The 26,365-nt window shown below is 49.1% G+C and overlaps 1 protein-coding gene across 4 annotated transcripts in view; it reads left to right on the forward strand.

Annotated features, from left to right (window-relative positions):
• Positions 1 to 22,579, forward strand: part of rhot2 (ras homolog family member T2) — a 64,300-nt gene extending 41,721 nt beyond the window's left edge. For all 4 annotated transcript variants that reach the window (XM_038819677.1, XM_038819680.1, XM_038819679.1 and 1 more), the window contains 10 exons: positions 5,609 to 5,717; positions 6,545 to 6,665; positions 7,210 to 7,294; positions 7,393 to 7,538; positions 12,537 to 12,637; positions 13,336 to 13,466; positions 14,250 to 14,330; positions 16,013 to 16,135; positions 17,495 to 17,697; positions 18,742 to 22,579. In XM_038819677.1, coding sequence (XP_038675605.1) covers positions 5,609 to 5,717; positions 6,545 to 6,665; positions 7,210 to 7,294; positions 7,393 to 7,538; positions 12,537 to 12,637; positions 13,336 to 13,466; positions 14,250 to 14,330; positions 16,013 to 16,135; positions 17,495 to 17,697; positions 18,742 to 18,859 — 1,218 coding nt within the window. In that variant the 3' untranslated portion in view covers positions 18,860 to 22,579. The remainder of the gene's footprint in view (positions 1 to 5,608; positions 5,718 to 6,544; positions 6,666 to 7,209; positions 7,295 to 7,392; positions 7,539 to 12,536; positions 12,638 to 13,335; positions 13,467 to 14,249; positions 14,331 to 16,012; positions 16,136 to 17,494; positions 17,698 to 18,741) is intronic.
• Positions 22,580 to 26,365: the final 3,786 nt, after the last annotated feature.

The following is a 26,365-nucleotide window of genomic DNA, read 5'->3' on the forward strand; positions in this document are numbered from 1 at the left end:
ATTTCATTTTTCATTCTAACTTTGTCAGAGGAGAAATCTGATGGCAAACGATGTACCACATTGTGATACCAAATATTCCAGTTTAACGTCCCCGAAATGGTATTGCGTCTTTTAAAGAGAACGGCACAATTTCTGTGGAGGGGACTGCCTCACTGGTTAAAATGTGAGCTTCAGAATTGTTTTAGGAATGGGGAAATGTCCATGAAACTTGTAATAATAATCTTTATAGTCACAAGTAGGCTTACATTAACACTCCAATGAAGGTACTGTGAAAAGCCCCTAGTTGCCACATTCCGGCGCCTGTTCAGGTACACAGAGGGAGAATTCAGAATGTCCAATTCGCCTAACAAGCACGTCTTTCGGAACGACCGAAACTTCACAGTTATATTGTATCATATCTGTCTTTAGCCATCTAATTACATCTCAATATAATCCTAATTGGTTTGGTTCGACTCAAACACATCGGATTTGACGGCAAGCCATCCATCTTTAATATGCTACATTAGTTTTAATTGTTTTGTGTCTGCATACTTGTGTATGTTAAGGAATATGATATTGTGCTATTATCAAGACCAGTTTGAACTGGTCTTTTACTGACTTAGCTGTTATAACAATAGAGCCTTCATGTTACTGTATCGTTGCTATGCTGTTGCTATAGAACCTGCCCTGTCCTTGGACACTGTCTTGAAAAATGTATTCATTAGTTCAGTTAAAGTGTTTGTTTTAATCTCTACTGCTTTTGCATGTATCGGGTTCTTTTTGTGTTTCTGTTGTTTTTATGTTGTACTGTCCTGCTAGAATAATGGAGTAAAGTGAATTATGCTGTGTCATGCTGTTTTGTAAGCTGTATGTTTTGAGATGACCTGAGGTTATGAGAGTGTTGAAATCCTTAATTTAAAATGGGTAAAACTGGGGCTTAATATTTATCCTAAACAGCTATCTTTTATCTATCAGGTGTGTTAGGAAATAGTTGACTTCTACACCATGCCAGTATGCCTTTAACACCATGGGCTCTTAACGTATTTAACAGCCTCCTAAACGTCGCCTTGTCAAAGGCCTTCTGGAAATATAATTAGATCATGTCTACTGGTTCTCCTTTGTCTTAACTCCCTTGTTACCTCCTCAAAGAATTCTAACAGATTTGTCAGACATGACCTCGCCTTGACGAAGCCATGCTGACTCAGTCCTATTTTATCATGTTTAATATTTTATATACCTCAGTATTACGCACAGAATACATAGAGGGTACAACAAGGAAACCGACCAATCAACCATTCCAAGCCATGTTAATGTTTACCCTTCACATGAGCAAATAATCCTCATCTGATTTACCCGCTCTGTTCCCATGTCCCTTAAACCCCTTTTTTTCTTCATCCATTTCTTATTTTGTTTAATAAATTTAGAGTACCCAATTCATTTTTTACAATTAAGGGGCAATTTAGTGTAGTCAATCCACCTACCCTGCATATCTTTGGGTTGTGGGGGCGAAACCCATGCAAACACGGGGAGAATATGCAAACACCACACGGACAGTGACCGAAGGCCGGGATCGAACCTGGGACCTCGGTGCCGTGAGGCTGCAGTGCTAACCACTGTGCCACCATGCTGCCCTCTTCATCCATTTCTTAATCTAATCTTGAAAGTTGACAGTTTCAGCCTCTGTCACTAATCTTGAATTGAATTCCGCAGCCTCATAACTTTGCCCCTTCTATCCCCTGTCTGATCCCCCCTCTTCCTGCTGTTCACCCACCTCTGTCTGACCCCTTTCAGTGTTCAGTTTTGGTCTCCTTACTTGAGAAAGGACGTACTGGCACTGGAGGGTGTGCAGAGGAGATTCACTAGGTTAATCCCAGAGCTGAAGGGGTTGGATTATGAGGAGAGGTTGAGTAGACTGGGACTGTACTCGTTGGAATTTAGAAGGATGAGGGGGGATCTTATAGAAACATTTAAAATTATGAAGGGAATAGATAGGATAGATGCGGGCAGGTTGTTTCCACTGGCGGGTGACAGCAGAACTAGGGGGCATAGCCTCAAAATAAGGGGAAGTAGATTTAGGACTGAGTTTAGGAGGAACTTCTTCACCCAAAGGGTTGTGAATCTATGGAATTCCTTGCCCAGTGAAGCAGTTGAGGCTCCTTCATTACATGTTTTTAAGGTAAAGATAGATAGTTTTTTGAAGAATAAAGGGATTAAGGGTTATGGTGTTCGGGCCGGAAAGTGGAGCTGAGTCCACAAAAGATCAGCCATGATCTCATTGAATGGCGGAGCAGGCTCGAGGGGCCAGATGGTCGACTCCTGCTCCTAGTTCTTATGTTCTTATGTTCTTTCCTATGCATTAAATTCTACAGTTTTATAACTCAAGATGTAGAGATTTAGGGCGGGATTCTCTAATCCCGCGGCAGAGCGTCCACGCTATCGTAAACGCCGTCGCGTTTTACAATGGCGTGAACGGGCCGACCCCATGACTAATTCTGGCCTGCAATAGGGGCCAGCACGGCATTGGAGCAGTTCACGCCGCACCAGCTGCTGATCCCGACGCGAACTCGGCAGCACGGGATCCACGCATGTGTAGTGGCACCGGCGCCAACGCGCGCATGCACAGTGCCTTCCTTCAACGCGCCGGCCCCGATGCAACATGGCGCAGGACTACAGGGGCTGCCGCGGAAGAAACGAGGTACCCAGCCAGAGAGGCCGGCCCGCCAATCGGTGGGCCCCATTCGCAGGCCAGGCCACATTGGAGGCCCCCCCACAGGCCGCCCCACCCGACCCTTCCACGCCGAGTTCTCGCCGGCTGAGAGCAGGTGTGGACGGTGTCGGCGGGACTAGGCGTTTTAACGACAGCTGCTCGGCCCATCCCGGGCCGAGAATCGGTGGACCGGCCGCACAGATTGGCCCCCGACTGGCGCCGCGCAAATCACGAGGGCGCCGATTCTCTGCTCTGCGGAGAATCGCATGCCGGCGTCGGAGCGGTGTGGCGCGATTTGTGCCGGTTGTGGGGATTCTCCGGATCGGCCCCAGGCTGAGAGAATCCCGCCCTTAGATTTGCTAATGTTTTCTCCAAATTGTTTTCAAACTATAATTTCTGACTAGATTTTACTACAGTATACAGCTACTGTACCAAGCTACCCTTCCAAAATCATTGGCAAAGGAATCAGAAGGGCGGGGTGGAGAATGCTTTTCGAGAGAGCTGGTATGATCTGCTGTACGCTGTATGAAAGGCTGGTGGAAGTAGATTCAGTAGCATCTTTGAAAAGGAATTGGATAAGACGCATTTGATGGCCCAATGGGGAATGTGCAAGGGAATGGGGCAATTTGGATGATCCAATTAATAGGCTAATGACCAGCTTCAGAGCTGTAAACTTCTATGAGACGGGATTTGCTCGCCTGCAGTCCCGCTTCAAAGGTCATCTAGAAAAAGGGACTCACTTAGAGCCATTGAATTCCTACAGTGCAGAAAGATGCCATTTGGGCCATCGAGTCTACACCAACTCTCTGAAAGGACACCTTACCTAGGCCCACTCCCCCACCCAAGCTCTGCAACCCCATCTAACCTGCACATCTTGGCAATTTAGCATGGCCAATCCACCTAACCTGCACAGCTATGGACTGTGGGAGGAAACCAGAGCACCCGGAGGAAACCCACACAAACACAGAGAGAATGCGCAAATTCCACACAGTCATCCAAGGCTGGAATTGAACCCAGGTCCCTGGCGCTGTGAGGCAGCAGTGGTAAGTGAAGCAGTTCAAAGTGTGAGAATGAAGGTGGGTGATGTGGATTATCATAGATTCATAGAATTTACAGTGCAGAAGGAGGCATTCGGCCCATCGAGTTGCACCGGTACTTGGAAAGAGCACCCGACATAAGGCCACAACTCCACCCTATCCCAGTACCCCAGCTAACGTTTTTTTTTGGACACTAAGGACAATTTATCATGGCCAATCCACCTAACCTGCACATCTTTGGACTGTGGGAGGAAACCGGAGCACCCGGAGGAAACCCACACACACATGTGCAGACTCCACACAGACAGTGACCCAAGCCTGGAATTGAACCTGGGACCCTGGAGCTGTGAAGCAACAGTGCTACCCACTGTGCTACCGTGCTGCCCAATGTGTGTAATGTAGACAGATCCGGTAACTAGAGATTGAGGTGCTGCAGTTGAGGTTGGACCAGAGAGTGAGTAGGAACTCAAGTATATGTAATGGAGAATGGCCAAGCAACTGCAGGAGTCTCACCAGGTGTAATGGGGACTGGATCAGGAACTGTGCAGGTACCAGGTGCTGTCACAGAGTAAATTCAAACAGACCCCAAACCGAGGTCAAGTATTTCAGGAGCTAATCCACATCCCAGTTTGACCTCACAACATACTTGACCATACTTGACTTTACTATGAAGGTAAGCAGTGGATGTGGTGTACATGGATTTTAGTAAGACATTTGATAAGGTTCCCCATGGTAGGCTTATGCAGAAAGTAAGGAGGCATGGGATAGTGGGAAATTTGGCCAGTTGGATAACGAACTGGATAACCGATAGAAGTCAGAGAGTGGTGGTGGATGGCAAATATTCAGCCTGGAGCCCAGTTACCAGTGGCGTACCAGAGGGATCAGTTCTGGGTCCTCTGCTGTTTGTGATTTTCATTAATGACTTGGATGAGGGAGTTGAAGGGTGGGTCAGTAAATTTGCAGACGATACGAAGATTGGTGGAGTTGTGGATAGTAAGGAGGGCTGTTGTCAGCTGCAAAGAGACATAGATAGGATGCAGAGCTGGGCTGAAAAGTGGCAGATGGAGTTTAACCCTGAAAAGTGTGAGGTTGTCCATTTTGGAAGGACAAATATGAATGCGGAATACAGGGTTAACGATAGGGTTCTTGGCAATGTGGAGGAGCAGAGAGATCTTGGGGTCTATGTTCATAGATCTTTGAAAGTTGCCACTCAAGTGGATAGAGCTGTGAAGAAGGCCTATGATGTGCTAGCATTCATTAGCAGAGGGATTGAATTTAAGAGCCCTGAGGTGATGATGCAGCTGTACAAAACCTTGGTAAAGCCACATTTGGAGTACTGTGTGCAGTTCTGGTGGCCTCATTTTAGGAAGGATGTGGAAGCTTTGGAAAAGGTGCAAAGGAGATTTACCAGGATGTTGCCTGGAATGGAGAATAGATCTTACGAGGAAAGGTTGAGGGTGCTCAGCCTTTTCTCATTAGAACGGAGAAGGATGAGGGCCGACTTGATAGCGGTTTATAAAATGATCAGGGGAATAGATAGAGTAGACAGTCAGAGACTTTTTCCCCGGGTGGAACAAACCATTACAAGGGGACATAAATTTAAGGTGAATGGTGGAAGATATAGGGGGGATGTCAGAGGTAGGTTCTTTACACAGAGAGTAGGGAGGGCTTGGAATGCACTGCCTGTGGAAGTAGTTGAGTCGGAAACATTAGGGACCTTCAAGCAGCTATAGGATAGGTACATGGATTACGGTAGAATGATGGGGCATAGACTAATTTGTTCTTAATCTAGGACAGAAGTTCGGCACAACATCGTGGGCCGAAGGACCTGTTCTGTGCTGTATTTTTCTATCTATGTTCTATACTTTCTGATTTCTTCATTCAGAAATACTGTTTCAAGAACCCCTTATCCGCACAAGCTTTAGAAGATGTTAAAACTGTAGTCTGGAAAAACATGTCTGATGGAATCCAGGATGATGGGCTGACTTTAAGTGGTAAGTGGTTTACAATTGACATAACATAGTTTCTTATTTAAATGTTAACTTTCTGTCCAGGGGCCTAGGGAGGTTTACAATGCTGACTGGGGCCGGTGGAGTGGACCTGAAATATATCATGGAGTGAAAAGAAATTCATTCCTCAGAATAGACTAGCAGATAACATCTCAGCTCCCATTCTTAGAGAATTATCTTCTGATTAAAGTACGCACGAACCAGATCCAACATGTAGGGGTAGCTTTATTTTTAAAAAGGAAGAATTTGTAGGGCTATGGGGAAAGATCAGTGAAGTGAGGTTGATTGGATAGCTCTTTACAGGCTCAGTGGATGTCTGTTCAATATTCAAATGAAATGTTTATAATTATTTGAAGCAACTAGTAATAACCAATAGAACATTTCCTGAAGACAGTAATACAGGATTGGCTGTAGGGAGTAGCCATTATCTCCAAACAACACAACTGCATTGAAGACTCCGTCCTAATTAAGGATGAAGATCCTGCTTGTCATTCTGACATTAGTACAGTTCACAGCATTTCTCCTCACAGCACCCTTCGAGCCCACTTCAACTCACTTGCCCCTCCTCCCAACTGCTTATTTAAAGCAGCACAGTTGTGATTGTATTTCATGTATGAATAACTTGAGGAATCCCTCACTGTGCCTTGGTTAATTTGTGTCTGAACTACAGTGTGTCATACAGAGTGTAAGGCTGTGAAATTTTACTCTCGCTAAATAAGGTAGTGATGGTTTCTGATTTAAACAGGCACAGCTGTCAGTTTAAGTACACTGCTCACATCTCACTAAACCTGGACACCCCTTCCCCATCCCAGGTTTCCTTTTCTTGAACATGTTGTTTATCCAACGAGGAAGACATGAAACCACCTGGACTGTTCTTCGGAAGTTCGGCTACGACGATACCTTGGAGCTGACAGACGACTACCTCCATCCTCCGTAAGTAGCAATAAGCTGAGGATATAGTGTTACAGTCACGCTTCACAGAGTGTCTGTCTGTAAGTCAGATCAGGCACACCACCAGTTGTTGATCTTGTGGGAAGACTAGAGATTAGAGTAATTAATGCTGCAGACTGAGAAGTTTAATGGATGGTTCCTGATCCTCACGTGGAGCTTGGGATAAAGGAACTATATGATTTGTTCTTGTTGGCTGTTGCTTCTACTTTCCATGAATCTGAGCCCAAATTGTAGAAGAGAATTGTAGAATCGATTCAGAAATTGATTTGAATTGGTCTAATGGGTTAACAGAGGATTAAAGACTTGATCAAATTTGTGTCCCAATCATCAGCTCCAACCACACAATTGAATGTTTCTAATGCAAAGAGGGTATCTCCTCCCCTGCCCCACATGCTTGATTTAGACCAATGCAACATGTTGATTTTTTTTTACCCATAATGGCAGTCATTGCTATAGTAACTTGTCAAGATCAATGCTTGGACCTTTGCAGGAATCTGTAATTCACCAGCTGCATACTTCCTTGCAGGTTGCGAGTTCCTTACAACTGTACAACTGAGTTGAATCACTGCACCTACATGTTCCTGCAGCAAATCTTTGACAAGTACGATGCAGTAAGTAGCTTTTCTGAGACCTGCAGAATGTTTGGAAGGAGGGGAGCAGGATTCTTGGGACATGTTTCCTGTCTCACCTGTGATTTCCTTGCTCACAGGATAATGATGGCGTTCTCTCTCCAATTGAACTGAAGAATTTATTCAACGTGTTTCCCTACTTCCCCTGGGGCCCAGAGGTCTTTAACACAGTGTGCACAGATGAGAGGGGCTGGATCACTCTTCATGGCTATCTGTGTCAATGGACGTAAGTGTCTGTAACTGTGTTTGCCATCGCTCATAACATTTAACATTTACTTGGATAGTTTTAAGAGCTCAATCCCCTTGAAGATACTTAAAGGTACTTGAAGATATTTATGGTTGACTGCTTCAGAAGGTAAAGTAAATTAGACAGAGCTAAATAATTCATATACCAGGAGACACAAGTAAAATAAAAACTTATAAGGTGGGTGATTATTCTCTCAAAAAGTAATATGATGGATAGTTTATCCAGTGAAGACTGTTAAACTGGGCAGTGTTAGCGATAGCTCAATGCATATCACTCTCATCTGAATCAGAGCGTGAGTTAAAGTCCCCTTCCAGAGCCTAAAACGCAAAATCAAGGCCAACGTTTCAGTGCAGTATTAAAGGAATTTCTGGAGGAGACGTTAAACAAAGGCCCTGTTTGCCCTCTTACAAGAACAAAAGAGAGTCCGAGGCACTATTATGAAGAAGGCCAGGGGAGTCAATCCTAGTGTCCTGGTAAAACCAACACCACAGAAATAGATTATCAGGGCATCTGGTGGAAGCTTGCTGTGCACAAATTGGTTGTCACATTTCCTACATGACGAAGGTGATTACTCTTCACAGTACTTCATTGGTTGGGATAGACTTTGGGGAGTTTGACATCATAAATGGTGCTGTATAAATATAAAATATTTAAGCGTAGTTGTGTTCAAGAGATAATGGATTGCATTTTTGTTGAGAAAAGGGATTTGATTGTAGCCATGTGATCTTATTCTGTTAATGAAAGGGGGCAGGATTGTTGGAGCCCATTTCACTGCTCCTACCTCATCATTGCTTCCCCAGTCACCCCACCACTCAATGATCCCCCACCCCCCGTCACACTCATCACCCAGTTAGCCCTTCCTCCACCTCCCATTCTCAACCCCTCATCCGCCCAACATCCAGTCACCCCCATCCCTCATCCTCCCACTTCAGCCATCCCATCCCTCACCCTTCCACTCAGGCACCCACCCTCCCACTCAACCCGCCCATCCCCCACCCTCCCACTCAACCCGCCCACCCTCCCACTCAGCCCTCCCACCCTCCAACTCAGCCCTCCCACCCTCCAACTCAGCCCTCCCACCCTCCAACTCAGCCCTCCCACCCTCCAACTCAGCCCGCCCACCCTCCAACTCAGCCCGCCCACCCTCCAACTCAGCCCGCCCACCCTCCCACTCAGCCCGCCCACCCTCCCACTCAGCCCATCTCCCACTCAGCCAACCCATCCCCCACCCTCCCACTCAGCCAGCCCATCCCCCACCCTCCCACTCAGCCAGCCCATCCCCCACTATCCCACTCAGCCCATCCCCCACCCTCCCACTCAACCCGCCCACCCTCCAACTCAGCCCTCCCACCCTCCAACTCAGCCCTCCCATCCTCCAACTCAGCCCTCCCACCCTCCAACTCAGCCCTCCCACCCTCCAACTCAGCCCTCCCATCCTCCAACTCAGCCCTCCCATCCTCCAACTCAGCCCTCCCACCCTCCAACTCAGCCCGCCCACCCTCCAACTCAGCCCTCCCATCCTCCAACTCAGCCCTCCCATCCTCCAACTCAGCCCTCCCACCCTCCAACTCAGCCCGCCCACCCTCCAACTCAGCCCGCCCACCCTCCCACTCAGGCGCCCACCCTCCCACTCAGCCCGCCCACCCTCCCACTCAGCCCGCCCACCCTCCCACTCAGCCCGCCCACCCTCCCACTCAGCCCATCTCCCACTCAGCCAACCCATCCCCCACCCTCCCACTCAGCCCGCCCACCCTCCCACTCAGCCCATCTCCCACTCAGCCCATCTCCCACTCAGCCAACCCATCCCCCACCCTCCCACTCAGCCAGCCCATCCCCCACACTCCCACTCAGCCAGCCCATCCCACACCCTCCCACTCAGCCAGCCCATCCCCCCACCCTCCCACTCAGCCAGCCCATCCCCCCACCCTCCCACTCAGCCAGCCCACCCCCCACCCTCCCACTCAGCCAGCCCACCCCCCCACCCTCCCACTCAGCCAGCCCACCCCCCCACCCTCCCACTCAGCCAGCCCACCCCCACTCAGCCAGCCCACCCCCACTCAGCCAGCCCACCCTCCCACTCAGCCAGCCCACCCCCCCCACTCAGCCAGCCCACCCCCCCCACTCAGCCAGCCCAACCCCCCCCACTCAGCCAGCCCAACCCCCCCACTCAGCCAGCCCACCCCCCCACTCAGCCAGCCCACCCCCCCCACTCAGCCAGCCCACCCCCCCCCCACTCAGCCAGCCCACCCCCCCACTCAGCCAGCCTACCCCCCCCACTCAGCCAGCCCACCCTCCCACTCAGCCAGCCCACCCCCCCACTCAGCCAGCCCACCCTCCCACTCAGCCCATCCCCCACCCTCCCACTCAGCCTGCCCATCCCCCCACCTCCCCACTCAGCCTGCCCACCCCCACCCTCCCACTCAGCCAGCCCACCCCCACCCACCCACTCAGCCAGCCCACCCCCACCCACCCACTCAGCCAGCCCACACCCACCCTCCCACTCAGCCAGACCACCCCCACTCAGCCAGCCCACCCCCCACCTCCCCACTCAGCCAGCCCACCCCCCACCTCCCCACTCAGCCAGCCCACCCCCCACCTCCCCACTCAGCCAGCCCACCCCCCACCTCCCCACTCAGCCAGCCCACCCCCCAACTCCCCACTCAGCCAGCCCACCCCCCACCTCCCCACTCAGCCAGCCCACCCCCCACCTCCCCACTCAGCCAGCCCACCTCCCACTCAGCCCAACCCCCACCCTCCTACTCAGCCAGCCCACCCCCCACCCTCCGACTCAGCCCACCCTCCCACTCAGCCAGCCCACCCCCCACCCTCCCACTCAGCCCACCCCCCACCCTCCCACTCAGCCCACCCTCCCACTCAGCCAGCCCACCCCCCACCCTCCCACACAGCCCACCTTCCCACTCAGCCCACCCCCCACCCTCACACTCAGCCCACCCCCCACCCTCCCACTCAGCCCACCCCCCCACCCTCCCACTCAGCCCACCCCCCCCCCTCCCACTCAGCCCACCCCCCCACCCTCCCACTCAGCCCACCCCCCCACCCTCCCACTCAGCCCACCCCCCCCCCCTCCCACTCAGCCCACCCTCCCACTCAGCCAACCCCCACCCTCCCACTCAGCCCACCCCCACCCTCCCACTCAGCCCACCCCCACCCTCCCACTCCGCCCACCCCCACCCTCCCACTCAGCCCACCCCCCACCCTCCCACTCAGCCCACCCCCCACCCTCCCACTCAGCCCACCCCCCACCCTCCCACTCAGCCCACCCTCCCACTCAGCCCCCCCGCCACCCTCCCACTCAGCCCACCCCCCACCCTCCCACTCAGCCCACCTCCCACTCAGCCCACCCCCCACCCTCCCACTCAGCCAGCCCACCCCCCCTACCACTCAGCCCACCCCCCTTCCCACTCAGCCCACCCCCCTTCCCACTCAGCCCACCCCCCCTCACACTCAGCCCACCCCCCTCCTACTCAGCCCACCCCCCCTCCCACTCAGCCCACCCCACCCTCCCACTCAGCCCACCCCACCCTCCCACTCAGCCCACCCCACCCTCCCACTCAGCCCACCCCCCACCTTCCCACTCAGCCAGCCCACCCCCCACCCGCCCACTCAACCAGCCCACTCTCCCACTCAGCCAGCCCACCCTCCCACTCAGCCAGCCCACCCTCCCACTCAGCCAGCCCACCCTCCCACTCAGCCAGCCCAACCCCCCACTCAGCCAGCCCAACCCCCACCTCCCCACTCAGCCAGCCCACCCCCCACCCTCCCACTCTCCCACAGCCAGCCCACTCTCCCACAGCCAGCCCACCCTCCCACTCAGCCAGCCCACTCTCCCACTCAGCCAGCCCACCCTCCCACTCAGCCAGCCCAACCCCCCACTCAGCCAGCCCAACCCCCACCTCCCCACTCAGCCAGCCCACCCCCCACCCTCCCACTCTCCCACAGCCAGCCCACTCTCCCACAGCCAGCCCACCCTCCCACTCAGCCAGCCTACCCTCCCACTCAGCCAGCCCAACCCCCACCTCCCCACTCAGCCAGCCCAACCCCCACCCCCCACACATCCAGCCCGTCCCTCACCCTCCCACATAGCTGCTCCATCCCCCACCCTCCCACTCAGCATCCCCCACCCTCCCACTCAGCATCCCCATCTCCCACCCACCTACTCTGCCACCTCATCACCCACCCTCCCACTCAGCCAGCCCATCCCCCCAACCCTCCCACTCAGCCGGCCCATCCCCCCCACCCTCCCACTCAGCCGGCCCATCCCCCCCACCCTCCCACTCAGCCGGCCCATCCTCCCCACCCTCCCACTCAGCCGGCCCATCCCCCCCACTCAGCCGGCCCATCCCCTCCACCCTCTCACTCAGCCACTCATCCTCAATCCCACTGACAATACAGTTTGGGGGGGGGGGGGGGGGTGTAATCATATTTTAGAATTCTTGCAAGGTACTGCGAATGAAAGGAAGGAAAGGAAATCCAAGGCGTAACACTAATGAAGAGGCCTGATGTTTCAGAAACTGTCTGTGAATTGAATAAACATGCCTTGGAGTTAAATACATTTCAGCTACTGGTCCATGTTACATGTGATCCCTTGTGTCTCTGAAGGAGACCGTTTGTTATGGCTCTTCGAAAGAGCAATCCAATTGACCCCACTCCCCTGCTATTTCCCCATAGCCCTGAAAATTCCTACTTTCCAGATATTTAATTTTAAAAGTTCTTATTAAATCTTCTTCCACTGCCTTTTCCGTCATTGCATTCCAGATCTGAAAAACTCGCTGTGTGAAAATTCCCCTCCCTCACTTTAATATTTCAATTTTGAAGGCATTATTTCTGGAATTGCAAGTAACTTAAATCAATTGCCTCTGAATGCAGACCCTGTTGAAATGGTTAATGTTTGCCACCTGGCCTGGACTCTGCAATAACTGAGAAACAGCTCACTCCCCTTTGATTTCTCATCGGTAGGTTCACAGCTTACCTGGATGTTCATCGCTGCATCGAGTATTTTGGATACCTGGGATACACCACCATCATGGAGCAAGAATCCCAAACTGCAGCCATCACAGGTAAGGAGCAACACTGGGCTGAATGGCTGGAGAAAAATCAGCCAGGTCTCTGTTATCCCATGTGAATGTGCCTTGAGTATAGAAGATTAAAGGGTGATTTTATTGAGGTGTTTAAGAAATTTTAAAGCTAGGGATAATGTTTCTACACACAAAGGACAGTAGAAACTGGATCTCTTTCTCCCTGTATTTTTCCTCCCATGTCCCACAAAATTAGTTGTTGAGGTTGGGTGTTCAATTAAAAATTTCAAACTGAAATTTTATTAGGCAAAGTATAATAAGGTTACAAATCCCAGGGCGGGCAGATGGGGGCACAGTACAGACGAGCCATGATCTAACTGAATAGTGGAACAGTATCCAGGGGATGTGGCCATTGCTGGATCGGCCAACATTTATTGCCAAGCCTTAATTGCCCTTGAGAAGAACAATTACCTCCTCCCCTTTCTATAGGAGAACACTGATGCGCTCTACAGTGGAATAGTCCACAGCATTCATTGGGCTCACATGAGGAATGGTCCCTTGGGAGGACCTATGGGACTAATTCTTGTCACACCGATACCTTCGGGAGTGGAATCTTCCTCCTGTATAATGCTTATGGCTAATTCCCAAGCTCAGTGTTGCTGGAGTGGTCACACACATTTCACTACCTGTTGTCACACCAAAAGGCTGACATTTTTTATCTTAAAATTATACTGTTTCAGTCACTCGGAGTAAGAAGCTGGATCTGGAAAAAGGACAGACTCAGAGGAATGTATTTCTGTGCAAAGTAATCGGACTGAAGGGCACTGGGAAAACGGCATTCCTACAAGCCTTCCTGGGGCGGAGTTTGAAGGTAGGGATAATACCCCTCCCATTAAACATCAATCACGATTGAACTTGCCCTTTTACTCCCTTAGTTGCATGGCATGCTTGCGGTATTAACTCATGCTTGTGGAGTTGCTTCCACTGAGAAATGTTTTCCCAAAGCCTGCCTGCTCTTTCTGACTCGTATCCCTATTTTCAAAATCCTCCATTACCTCACCTCTCCCTCTCTCAGTCGGCTTCTCAGGCCCTACAACCTTCTGAGATATCTGTGCTCCTCCAATTCTGGCCTCAAAAGCTTCCAAAATTTAAGTCACCCCACCAGTTGCCTGGGCCCAAAATCTTTGAAATTCCCTCCCTAAACTCTCCGCATTTAAGATGCTCCGGAAAACTTATCTCCTTGATCAAGCTTTTGGTTACCTGTTCTAATATCTCCGTTTGTGTGGATTGGTGTGAAATTCTGTTTAAGCATGCCCCTGTGAAATGGCTTGGGATGTTTACTTTGTCAAAGGCACTATATAAATGAAGGTATGGATCACGTGTTCTTTCATTAGCGCTGGGTCATAACCCTGGAATTTCCTACCTAATATCGTCATGAACAGCATCACCTCACAGATTGCAGTGGTTTAAGAACGCCCATCAAGGCAACTGAAATTGGCACTAAATGCAACTTGGCTGGTGTTGCCCGCAGCCCAAGAACAAACAAGTAATTACACACATTACATCCTGCAATGCCAAACAAATCAGAAGTTCAGACTGTAACAAAGCTCAATGTTCTCTGCTTATTTACAAGCTCTTTGTCCTTTTGTTTCAGATGCAGAGTGAGATGGGCAGAGATGTCTCTGACTTCACAATCAACACTGTGCAAGTCAACAGCCAAGACAAGTATTTAATAGTGAGCAAAACAAGCGATGAAGGATTAATCTCAATGCAGCAATAAATTCCAGTACAATTACTGCCATTAGCGGCATCATTGAAAAATTCTAAATAGATGTTAATATGCTACTGCACCACACTGCTTTCACAAACTCTGGTGTTGGGTATGTTGTGTGGGAGGGTGTGTATTAATCCGATGTTTGTGTGTACTCACTTTTGTCATTCCCTGCATGTCTCTGTATGCACCCTCCCGACATGTGTGTGCACGCATCCTCCCGGCATATGCGTGCATGCACCCTCCCGGCAAATGCATGCATGCACCCTCCCGGCATGTGTGTGCACGCACCATTCCGGCAGGTATGTGCGCGCACCCTCCCGGCAGGTGTGTGCGCGCACCCTCCCGGCATCTGTGTGCGCGCACCCTCCAGGCATGTGTGTGCACGCACCCTCCAGGCATGTGTGTGCACACACCACTCCGGCAGGTGTGTGCGCGTACCCTCCCGGCATCTGTGTGCGCGCACCCTCCAGGCATGTGTGTGCACGTACCCTCCAGGCATATGTGTGCGCGCATCCTCCCGGCAGGTGTGTGCGCGCACCCTCCCGGCAGGTGTGTGCGCGCGCCCTCCCGGCAGGTGTGTGCGCGCGCCCTCCCGGCAGGTGTGTGCGCGCACCCTCCCGGCAGGTGTGTGCGCGCACCCTCCCGGCAGGTGTGTGCGCGCGCCCTCCCGGCAGGTGTGTGCGCGCACCCTCCCGGCAGGTGTGTGCGCGCAACCTCCCGGCAGGTGTGTGCGCGCAACCTCCCGGCAGGTGTGTGCGCCCACCCTCCCGGCAAGTGTGTGCGCGCGCAACCTCCCGGCAGGTGTGTGCGCCCACCCTCCCGGCAAGTGTGTGCGCCCACCCTCCCGGCAGGTGTGTGCGCCCACCCTCCCGGCAGGTGTGTGCGCCCACCCTCCCGGCAGGTGTGTGCGCGCAACCTCCCGGCAGGTGTGTGCGCCCACCCTCCCGGCAAGTGTGTGCGCCCACCCTCCCGGCAAGTGTGTGCGCGCAACCTCCCGGCAGGTGTGTGCGCCCACCCTCCCGGCAAGTGTGTGCGCGCAACCTCCCGGCAGGTGTGTGCGCCCACCCTCCCGGCAGGTGTGTGCGCCCACCCTCCCGGCAGGTGTGTGCGCGCAACCTCCCGGCAGGTGTGTGCGCCCACCCTCCCGGCAGGTGTGTGCGCCCACCCTCCCGGCAAGTGTGTGTCTTTCTCTGTGTCTTCATGTATCCCCTGTCCCATCTCTATCTATTTCTGATTGTATTTCTTGCTGCAATATAATGATATAATGAGATTGCAGCACAGTAGTTATCACAGTTGCTTCACAGCTCTAGGTTCGATTCCCAGCTTGGGTCACCATCTGTGCGGAGTCTGCACGTTCTCTCTGTGTCTGCGTGGGTTTCCTCCGGGTGCTCCTGTTTCCTCCCACAGTCCAAAGATGTTCAGGTTAGGTGGATTAGCTATGCTAAATTGCCCTTAGTGTCCAAAAAAGCTTAGATGGGGATATGGGGGATATGGTGGAGGTGTGGGGATAGGGTGGAGGTATGGGATTGGGTAGGGTGCTCTTTCCAAGGACTGGTTCAGACTTGATGGGCCGAATGGCCTTCTTCTGCACTGTAAATTCTATGATTCTATGAGATACTCATTTGTGCTTCCCTGTGCCCTAGCTTCATGAGGTGGATGTTGATACTGAGTTCCTGAAAGCCTCCAGTGCCGCCTGTGATGTAGCCTGTTTGATGTATGATATCACTGATGCCAAATCCTTCAACTACTGTGCCAGTATTTACAAGGTGAGCTGCTGTCTGATTGACATAAATAACAGACCGGGAACTGGTTCGAGCTTGAGGAATATTTAATGCCTCCGTTGTATCACGAGCACTGCAGGAAGTTGGGCTTCGCAGACCTAGGAATGAGGATGAGGATGAAAAGTCTTGGATTTATACTGAATTTTATTATTGCTCTCAGGGCATCCCAATACATTAAACTGAGGTCCTAAAAGCCCCCTTAAATAGATGTGAAAGAACTCATGAGACTGATTTGAAGTGGAGCAGACGAGTTCTCCCTGTTGTCCTGGACCAATATTTATCCATCAGAATACATCTAAAAGCCAGTTATTTGGTCACTATCATAATTTCTGTTTCTGGTACCTTGCTGTGTGCAAATTGCCTGCGTTTTGTTCTACATTATAACAGTGTTTGCACTTCAGGTAGTCGCACTCAATTGGCTGTGAAGCACTTTAGGATGTCCTGAGGTTGTGAAAGGTGCTATACAAATTAAAGTTCTTCTTTACCTCCACTTTGACAACTAATAGAAATGGTTAAAATGCCATGCATTGCTTGTACTGATGGTGTATGAACGATGGACTGTTATACAGATGCCCATAAATGGGATTAATTCATATCACCAGTGGAACTTTTGACTGGATGTTCCAGGGCGGGGAGCTGATGTTGGGGTTTCTGCTCATTACAGACCCTTTCCAATTTTCCTTTCCATGAACTTCCAACAGAAAGAAAAGTTGGCGCCCCATACAGGTTCCTCCAATCCCAGGTGAAGTATAAAGCTATGGCAGCAATTTAAAAACATAAATTATTCATTCTTACTGGCAAGGCCAACATTTATTACCCATCTCTAGTTGGCCTTGGGAAGGTGGTGGTGAGCCCTCCACGTTGAATCGCAACAGTCTATGTGGTGTAGATATACATACTGTGTAGTTAAGGTGGGAGTTCCAGGATTTCGACAGTGACAATCTGTCAAGATTGTGTATGACTCGGATAGGGGTTTGCATGTGGTGATGTTCCCATGTGTCGACTGCACTTGGCCTTCAAGGCAACAGAGGTCATGGGTTTGGAATATGCTGCAAAAGAACTCTTGGCGAATTGCTGCACTGCATCTTGTCAACAGTTCATGCTGCTGCCAAAGAGCAAATGTTTCAGGTGGCCGCTTCGTCCTGGATGGCATTGAGCTTCTTGAGTGTTGTTGAAACCACACTCATTTAGACAGGAGGAGAGTATTCCATCACACTCCTGACATATACCTTGGACATGGTGGACAGGCTTTATGGATTCATGAGGTAAGTTACTCACTGCAGTATTGTCAGCCTCTGAGCTGCTCTTGTAACCACAGTAGCTATATGATTTGTGTCCACGTAGGAACACTACATGGAGAGCAGAATACCCTGCATCTTTGTCGCATCAAAGGCTGATTTACCGGAACAAAAGCAGGAACATGGGATCACGCCTGTAGAATTCTGCTACAAACATAGACTCCCGGCCCCGTTTCATTTCAGCTGCAACAGTGACGAAGCAGCACACTCACAGATCTACTCCCGGCTTGCACTTGCTGCAGCGTTCCCGTGAGTATTCTGCAATATTCCCAGTTTTACCAGAGGATTGTTCTGAGGAGTGAGGACACTTTTTTTTGTTCACTTGGTGCTGTGAGCTCTGATTTCTCTCTGGTGGAGGGTTTGGTTGGCACGGTATTGATATGTAGATGAAACGAGTTGGGAGGGTATTAGTGTTCCAGGTAAAAATGGGAGCTGGGGAAATGGGGTATTCCTGGTTATGCCAGAGTGCAGGGTGAGGACAGATGTAGTTGGGTTTCGAGAAGTGTTGGGGAAGGTTGAGTATGTGTTAGAGATGAATAAGTTCGATCGTTGGCCCTGATTAAAGTACCCGCTTCTTGTACAACGTCACCTCCCACACCAGAAACAGCTCTTGCTTGAGGGAATTCCACATCCACCATGCGAGCTGCCAGCCTTTTCCAGAAATCCACTATTCTCTGGGAAAAGAACCACTTCCTGAAACTCTAACCTTCCTCTGACTTAAATAACTTGAGATTATGACCCCGGCCCTCCCTGACCTATTTAGTTGGAAGAAGTGGTCAACTTGTGTACTTTTATAAACCTCATAATGCTGTGTCACTTTGGGATTCAAAACTCACAGGGTTCCTGAGCTTGAATGTGTCACTAGGATTTTGAGAATCCACACAGCCAGGTTTTGGTCAACACCAGTGTAGATGGTTACAGCACCAAGTGAGTTGTCTGCACGACCATCTGCCACCTTGCAGCTACAGTGTAAATAGTGCCGCTATCTGCTTTGTAGCAGCTCTGCTTTGGAGAGGGGTGCTGAGGGACATTGTGCAGGGCTCATGTTGCAGTCCGTAAGCAGGTTCTCCCACAGATCTTTCCGTGAGTTGGACAACATCTCAATGTCTGAAAGCAACACCCCCACCCTAGGAAACATGTATTTGCATTGATGATTATCATGTGATGATCACGTCCCGTTGTGTGCATTCACATGCTGTAACCTTGGTCCCTTTGTATTGCCATAACTGGGACCACAGCACTCTCCCATTTCTCCTTACTGACGTTTATCTCTCTCTCTTACTTCTTCTGCAGTGACCTGAACGAGACAGAACTCAGCATCACATCCTTCTGGCTACGAATCACATTTGGAGCAACCATTGTTGCCTTCTTGGGACTCGGCATCTACAAAGCATTGGCCAGGCAGAAATAGCAGGAGATAGGTGGTCAGCAAGAAGAGGGCGGTGTCCTAGAGGTGGTGCTCAACAGGGTGGGGGGGAGCGAGTGTTGATTTGCCATCTAGTGGGATTTTACCCACAGCTATATTTGGGATTTGGGTAGAGGTGCGGGGAGGAGAAGCAATCAGCTTTAATGGTTGAAGAACTGAATGAGCAGCTTGTGCCCACGTATTTTGACAAGACATTTAGAAATGGGCTTTTCTCTCCATAGCTGCTCAAGTATCTACTGGACAGGAGACTGGACCAGTATGAGCTGTGGAAAAGTAACTTAACTTACTCCCCAATTACCCAGTTGACAGCCCAGTGTGTGTTTAGCTCTGCACCATCTCATCTTGATATTTGGTCAACATATGCTCCCCTTTGGATACCCCCTGGTTCTTCAGGGCTAATTGCCCCTCTACCCCACAAAGCAGCTCATCATGTCCACCAGCAAAGCCCTGGTTAAACTGCAAGTGGCATATTTTTCTGGCGACATATTTTAGTTTGAGCCTCCGAGAACAAGCTTCTTGGTTGTAAAATAAACCCCCTCTGTGGAATAATCGGGTGAGCAAAAACCAGGGTATGCCAGAAAAGATACGAGAAATGGTTTCTCACTATTTTTGTACCAGAATTTGTAACTCGATGCATTAATTAATGTATTTTTTCATATAAGGAAAAGGTTACCCAAGGGTATTTCACCATGCTTTTAGATATTGTTGGTGCAGAAGCCATAACCTCCTATCATCTCCGCAGGTCTTGGCTGACTAAAGTAATAGAAATCCGGGTTCTACAAAGGCCTGCGTTTTCTTGGTGCAGAATAGTTAGTGCCTGCCTCTATGTGTAGAGCAGAGGGTACACATGTACCAACAGCAAACTGCTTCTGAAACCACACCCAATATCTCTTGACAATTTTGGTTCTAATGATCTCTGTGTAAAATCTCACCTCTGAATAAGCAGGTAAAATATTTTATCACAAACTCATCCATCAGGGAAAAGATGCACTAACTGAATTGCAGTGTTTAACTACATAACAACAGTAACTACACTTCGGGGGAGGTGGGGGGGGGGGAAATGTAATTTATTGAATATTATCTGCCTTGGAATATTCTGAGGATGCAGCTCTTCCTTTAATCACTTGTTTTCAATAGTTATTAGTGGCCTTTCCTGAGCTTAATGTAGATTCAAATCTCATTTACATCAATATTTCATTAACCCATTGACTTTCCAGGTTCCTTACTTCCTGTGTTGAGACCCCAACAATAATTAATGTTTTGGGGCATGATGTTTAGAACACGAGGAGGCCATTCATCCCCTCTGGCTTGTTCCACCATTTAATCAGATCATGGCTGATCTGTATCTCAACTTCATTTACCCACCTTGGCTCTGCAATCACTTGGTTTTGTATTTTTGCCATTATTTGACTGGTGGTGATGATACTCCCCGTGTCCTTATCATCACTGGTCACAAGCCTGTCTCACTAGCTTTGAGATCTACTATACTAGACCATACTTGCAGTATGAATTAGTGATAGTTTCTTTTGTTAAAAAAGTGTTTTTTTTAAATGCAGTGTTCCATGTTTAACTGTCCTATGATGTACATTTTTGGCCAAAAGCTTACTAATATAAAATAGTCATAAACATGATACACAGCGAGAACGTCCTGAACTTAAAATCTACTCCCATCCCTCATCCACACTCCGTTTTCCTACTACTAACCTTTAAAGGACAGAGTGGCCATTTAGTTCACCGGCTCTGTGCCTAACCTTGCAAAGTGTTGAATTTTTGAGCTTATAACATGAGAAGTATGAATGCTGGTGAATGGGGCACGTTCTCTTTTCAGGTGCTTTCTATCAGAGAATAAGAACTGGAGTTAGACCATTTAGTCCCTTGAGCCTTTTGATCCATTCAGTATGATCATGGTTGATCTTTTACCTCAATTCCACTTTTGCTCCCCATATCTCTTGATTCCCTTTGTACCTAAAACTCAACTGGTCTCCGTCTTGAATATGTTTGTGATCTCTGAACATGCTCTGGGGTAGGGAATTCCAAAAACTCACAACTCTTTGAGTGAAGAAATTTCTGATCATCTCAGTCCTAAATGCCAACCCCTTATTCTGAGACTGACCCGTAGCATCTTCCACGTCAAACACTCTGTTATGCCACTGATGTGCCTTAGTCCCAATGTGGAAAAAGCAACCTTTCAATTTCCATTTCTGGGGTAGCAGCTATCAATTGGAGTCTGTCTCAGCCAAAAACAGCCTTGACACTTGATTAAAAGTGACATTTCCTTTGTGTCATGAGAAAACATGAGCAGCACTTGTATGTTTGCTTGTGTAATGCCTGGTATCATCCTACCTATCTCTTGCAGTTTGCTTGTGACACCAAAAATATCCTGGGACATTGCAATTAAGATTCCAATATGGTAGCTCCAGAATGGTCTCACTTGAACAGCATCAAGATGTCATTGTACTGACATCAGTATGGCCCATGTGGACCATAAACACTAGTGTAGACTGGTTTGGCTGAATGGCCTCTTTGTGTTGTAAATTCTATATTCCTGAGGGGTATTAATCAGCCTAAAGTTCTTCACTGACAAGAAATTAAATTGGGTCCTAGGGATTTAATGCAGGACCGGTGATACTGGAGGAGAAGCTATTGTTGCACTTTGTTTAAATAGAGTGAGATGTGCTTTCACATTTGCTTGGGTGATGGTAAATATAGCCAGCATAAAGCAGATGAACTTCCACACAGAGTGACATTGCATTTGTCCCAATACTGAACACACTCAAAACTGTATCAGAATAGCGGAACACTCCTGAACCTGTTCTCATTTTAATTTCTATTCCAATGGCTTTTAGGTGTCAGTTTTGAAAAGGGATTGTTGTTTTTGTTGGAAAAGATTACATTTAGCAGTGTCCTTGAGAACAGGATCATTACCTTTGCACTCTTCCATCTATAAAGTGAAGTGAGATTGAGTGATGCAGCACAACAGAGGCCATTCAGCCCATTGTGTTTGTGCCAGCTCTTAGAACTGTTTTCCTGTTTCCCATAGCCTGGCAAATGTCTCCTTTTCCTATGAAGAGCTGCATGTTTATTGCTTTGATTATTTTTTAAATGGTACATTCATTCCTGCTTCTTTGTCCTGCTAGTTGCCTTTGCCTCTTTTTCTCTGGATCCAAAGTAACCATTAATTTGGCAGATGGATATTTAAACCAGGTAACTGCCTCCAAGCTCCATATCGCTGATCCGATATCGCTGGAGTCCCTTTCCCCATCCTGCTCATTGTCTGAACTCACAGGTCAATTACTGGTCCCTAGTTCCTTCCCTTAGCTAACATCAGTTACCTCAGCAGGGACCAGAGATTGAACCTGACGCCTTCCCCGGTCTCTGCTCTACTAACTCACTAAGCTATCAGAATTCACAGGTTTTCTAACAGGTGGTTGCTTTATGTTGTGTGCTGCAATTCTCAATTTATGAGGAAGGAAAAGAGGGCAGGATAGGAAGAGCATTGGACAGAGTTAAATCGTTAATCACATCTTCAGATCCTTGTGCTTGGTAACTGGAACTTACGTTGCTCCTGTTTGTCGAAAAATTGTCAAGTAGTAAAATTATTTTGAGTGAACAGAAACTGTTATTTTCATGTGATTTTTAAATGAGAAAGTCTTTCTGTACCTGTCCTTTAATGAAAAGATAAATATATTTTCTGATTTTACATTTTGACTTGTGTCGACTATGTTTCTACATAATTATTTTGAACAATGCAAATGAATTTCCAGCTCCTCTGACTTGATTTAATGCAGTGTTATCCAAGATGTGAGCTAATTGGGAATCCGGATGTGGTCATTTGCATTTCGGATCAGTGAATAATGATTAAGCAACTGAAGCACCATGTGTGGCCTGTAATCTCAGTCTATGTTCACATGCATAAATTGTGTGAACGTTAACTTTTCCGTGTGTTTGTTGGTAAAGTTGCAAGATGAAAACGGAGTGAGTGTTTTTTGATTGTTGTGACTGGTTTACTTTCCTCGGTCACTGAATGATGGTAAATTTTCAGTAATCTATGTGGAACTTATGTTTACCTGCATTGAGTGAGCCTCACACTTTCATTTTAGACCTCCATTTTAAAAAGTCACTGTGAAGTGATTAAGGAGTTTTTGATGTTGGGTGTTAATGGTGAGCAAGCAGTAGAAAGTGGAAGTAAAGAGGCAAATAGTCCAGACCTTTGTTCCCAAAGCTGCAAGACAATTGCATGTTTTGATTTCTCCTTCCCATGTTGGTTAAATATTAAACTGCTGAATGATTGTAAACCTAATCAAGGCAGGCTCTGTCAATAGTAGGTGCTGCGCGGTGGCCTAGTGGTTAGCACAACCGCCTCACGGCGCTGAGGTCCCAGGTTCGATCCCGGCTCTTGGTCACTGTCCGTGTGGAGTTTGCACATTCTCCCCATGTCTGCGTGGGTTTCGCCCCCACAACCCAAAAATGTGCAGAGTAGGTGGATTGGCCACGCTAAAATTGCCCCTTAATTAGAAAAAATAATTGGCTAATCTAAATTTATATTTAAAAAAAATAGTAGGTGCTGCGTATGTTTAATTATTGGCCTGTGACGCAGAATCCAAAGTAAACCCAGAGTTTAACATCCTTCCCCACCCTCCAGTGTTTCATTTTAGGGGGACTAGATACATATACGAGGAAGAAAGGGATAGAAGGATTGAAGATATGAAGTAGGGTGTACAAGGCTCGAGTGGAGCATAAACACCAGTGTAGGCCAGGTGGACTGAATGGCCTATTTATGTGCTGTAAATTCAATCATGTTTACTGGAGTGAAAGGTGTGGCTGTTTTGGCGTAGCAAGAAAGGAGGTGGTGGACATCCGAGGATGGGCCGGGAACGTCACGTGACATAGCTTGGACGCTGGCCCAAGAAGGGACATGATTGATTTGGGGGGGGGGGGGGGGGGGGGGGGCATGGTGCCCCCCTGATCAGGCTGTTCACATGGAACATGAAAGGGCTAAATGGTCCAGTCAAACGGTCGCTCGTGTTCGCGCATCAAAGGAGCTTGAAGGCGGACATAGCCTTTTTGCAAGAAACGCACTTGAAGGTTGGGGACTGGACCACCTTGGCTAAGGAAAGGGTGGGTAGGGTAAGTATTTCATTCAGGATTAGATATGAAGTCACGCACAGGATGGGGAGGGGCAAAACTGATAAACAAGCAGGTGGCGTTTGAGGTGGGGAACATCGTGGCAGATTCGGGAGGTAGGTTTGTGATGGTGAGTGGAAAGCTGGAGGGATGCCAGTGGTCTTGGTGAATGTCTATGGCCCAAACTGGGACGATTTTGAGTTCATAAGGTGGGTGCTGGGGAAGATTCCGGACCTGAACTAACACCGGTTGATCCGGTGGGGGGGGGGAAGCTTTAACACGGTCATTGAACCAGGTTTGGACCGGTTGAACTCGCTGCCGGGGAGGGTGCCGGCGGTGGTGAACAAACTGAAGGGGTTTACGGAGCGTATCAGGGGGTGGACCTGTGGAGTTTTCGTTCTTCTCCCATGCGCACAGGATGTACTCCCTGATCGATTTTGTGGTGGACAAGACGCTGCTGGTGGGGTGGTCGACTTGGGGTACTCAGTGATTGTGGCCTCTGACCAAGTGGCGGAACCAGAAGATCCCATCTCATAGAATCCCGACAGTGCAGAAGGAGGCCATTTGGCCCTTCGAGTCTGCACCGGCCCTTGGAACAAGCACCCTACTTAAATCCACGCCATCCCAATAACCCCATCTAACCTATTTTGGGGTACTAAATGGCAATTTAGCATTGCCAATCCACCTAGCCCGCACATCTGTGGACTGAGAGGAAACCAGAGCACCCGAAGGAAACCCACGCAGACACCGGGTGAAAGTACAAACTCCAGAGTCACCCAAGGCCGGAATTGAATCCGGGTCCCTGGAGCTGTGATGCAGCAGTGCTAACCACTGTGCCACCATTCTGCCCACTCTCTCGATCCAATGGAGTGCCGCAGAGAAGCCAGAGAATCTCACCCTGTGTGTGATTACTTTCCACCTTCTGTATTATTTTAAACTGTTCGGGTATCGCAAAGTAATTCTTGAATGTCAGTCGTGTCTCAGTGGGTAGCACTTTTACCTTGGTAAAGCCCCATTTACAGAGACTTGAGTCATGGACGTCTACAGCACAGAAAAGGCGTCAGTCAAAAACAACCACCTAACTGTCCATATCCTTGTCTTGGCATGGCAAGTGCACACCAAAATACTGAATGTTACTCTGCCTTTACCACCCTTTCAGGTAGCGGGTTCCAGACTCCCACCACCCTCTGGGCGAAAAGGTTTTCCCTCACATCCTCTCTCAACCTCCTGTCCCTTACCTTAAGTCTGATCTCTCTAGCAAGGGGAAATGTTTCTTGCTGTCTACTCTTATCTATGCCGCTCAATTTTAGACATCTCAATCATGTCCCTACTCAGTCTCTTCTGCTCCAAGTCTGTCAACAAGCCTAGTCTATCAAGTCTCTCTTCATAGCTAAAACTCTCCAGCCCAGGCAACATCCTGGCAAATCTCCTCTGCACCCTTTCCAGAGCTATCACAGCCTTCCTATAATGTGCATTCCAGAACTGCACACTGGCTGCGTTCTTTCCAACGTTTTATACAGTTCCAGCATAACCTCCCTGCTCTTAAACTCTACGCCTCGACTAATAAAGACAAGTATATCATATGCCTTTATCACTTTATCCACCTGCTCTGCTATCTTAAGGGACCAGTGTACTTGCTACAAGGTTCCCCTGATCTTTGGTGCTTCGCAGGGTCCTGCCATTCATCATGCATTCCCTTGCCCTGCTTGTCCTGTCCAGGAGCATCACCTCACACTTATCTAGATTGAATTCCATTTGCCACTGATCAGTCCATCTGACCGGCTCATCTATATCCTCCTGTGGGCAGCAGTGGGTAGCACTGTTGTTTCACAGCTCCAGGATCCCAGGTTCGATTCCCGGCTTGGGTCACTGTCTGTGTGGAGTCTGCACTCTGTTCTCCCCTGTGTCTCCTCCCACAAGTCCTGAAAGATGTGATGGTAGGTAATTTGGACATTCTGAATTCTTCCTGTGTGCCCAGACAGGCTCCGGGATATGGCGACTATGGGCTTTTCACAGTAACTTCATTGCAGTGTTAATGTAAGCCTACTTGTGACAATAAAGATTATTATTATAATCGAAGGCTATTCTCTTCACTATTTACCACACCACCAATTTTCATATCATCCATGAACTTACTGATCAACCCTCCTCCATTCATGTCTAAATCATTTATATAAACCACAAACAGCAAGGGCCCCACTGAGCCTGGCGGGACCCCATTGGACACAGACGTCCATTCAGAAAAACACCCCTCGACCATCACTCTCTGTTCCCTGCCACTCAACCAATTTTGGATCCAATCTGCCAAGTTTCCTTGGATCCCATGGGCTCTTACCTTCACTATCAGTCTCCTATATGGGACTATCA

The sequence above is a fragment of the Scyliorhinus canicula genome, chromosome 15, assembly GCF_902713615.1.
Source record: "Scyliorhinus canicula chromosome 15, sScyCan1.1, whole genome shotgun sequence".
Taxonomy (NCBI): Eukaryota; Metazoa; Chordata; class Chondrichthyes; order Carcharhiniformes; family Scyliorhinidae; genus Scyliorhinus; species Scyliorhinus canicula.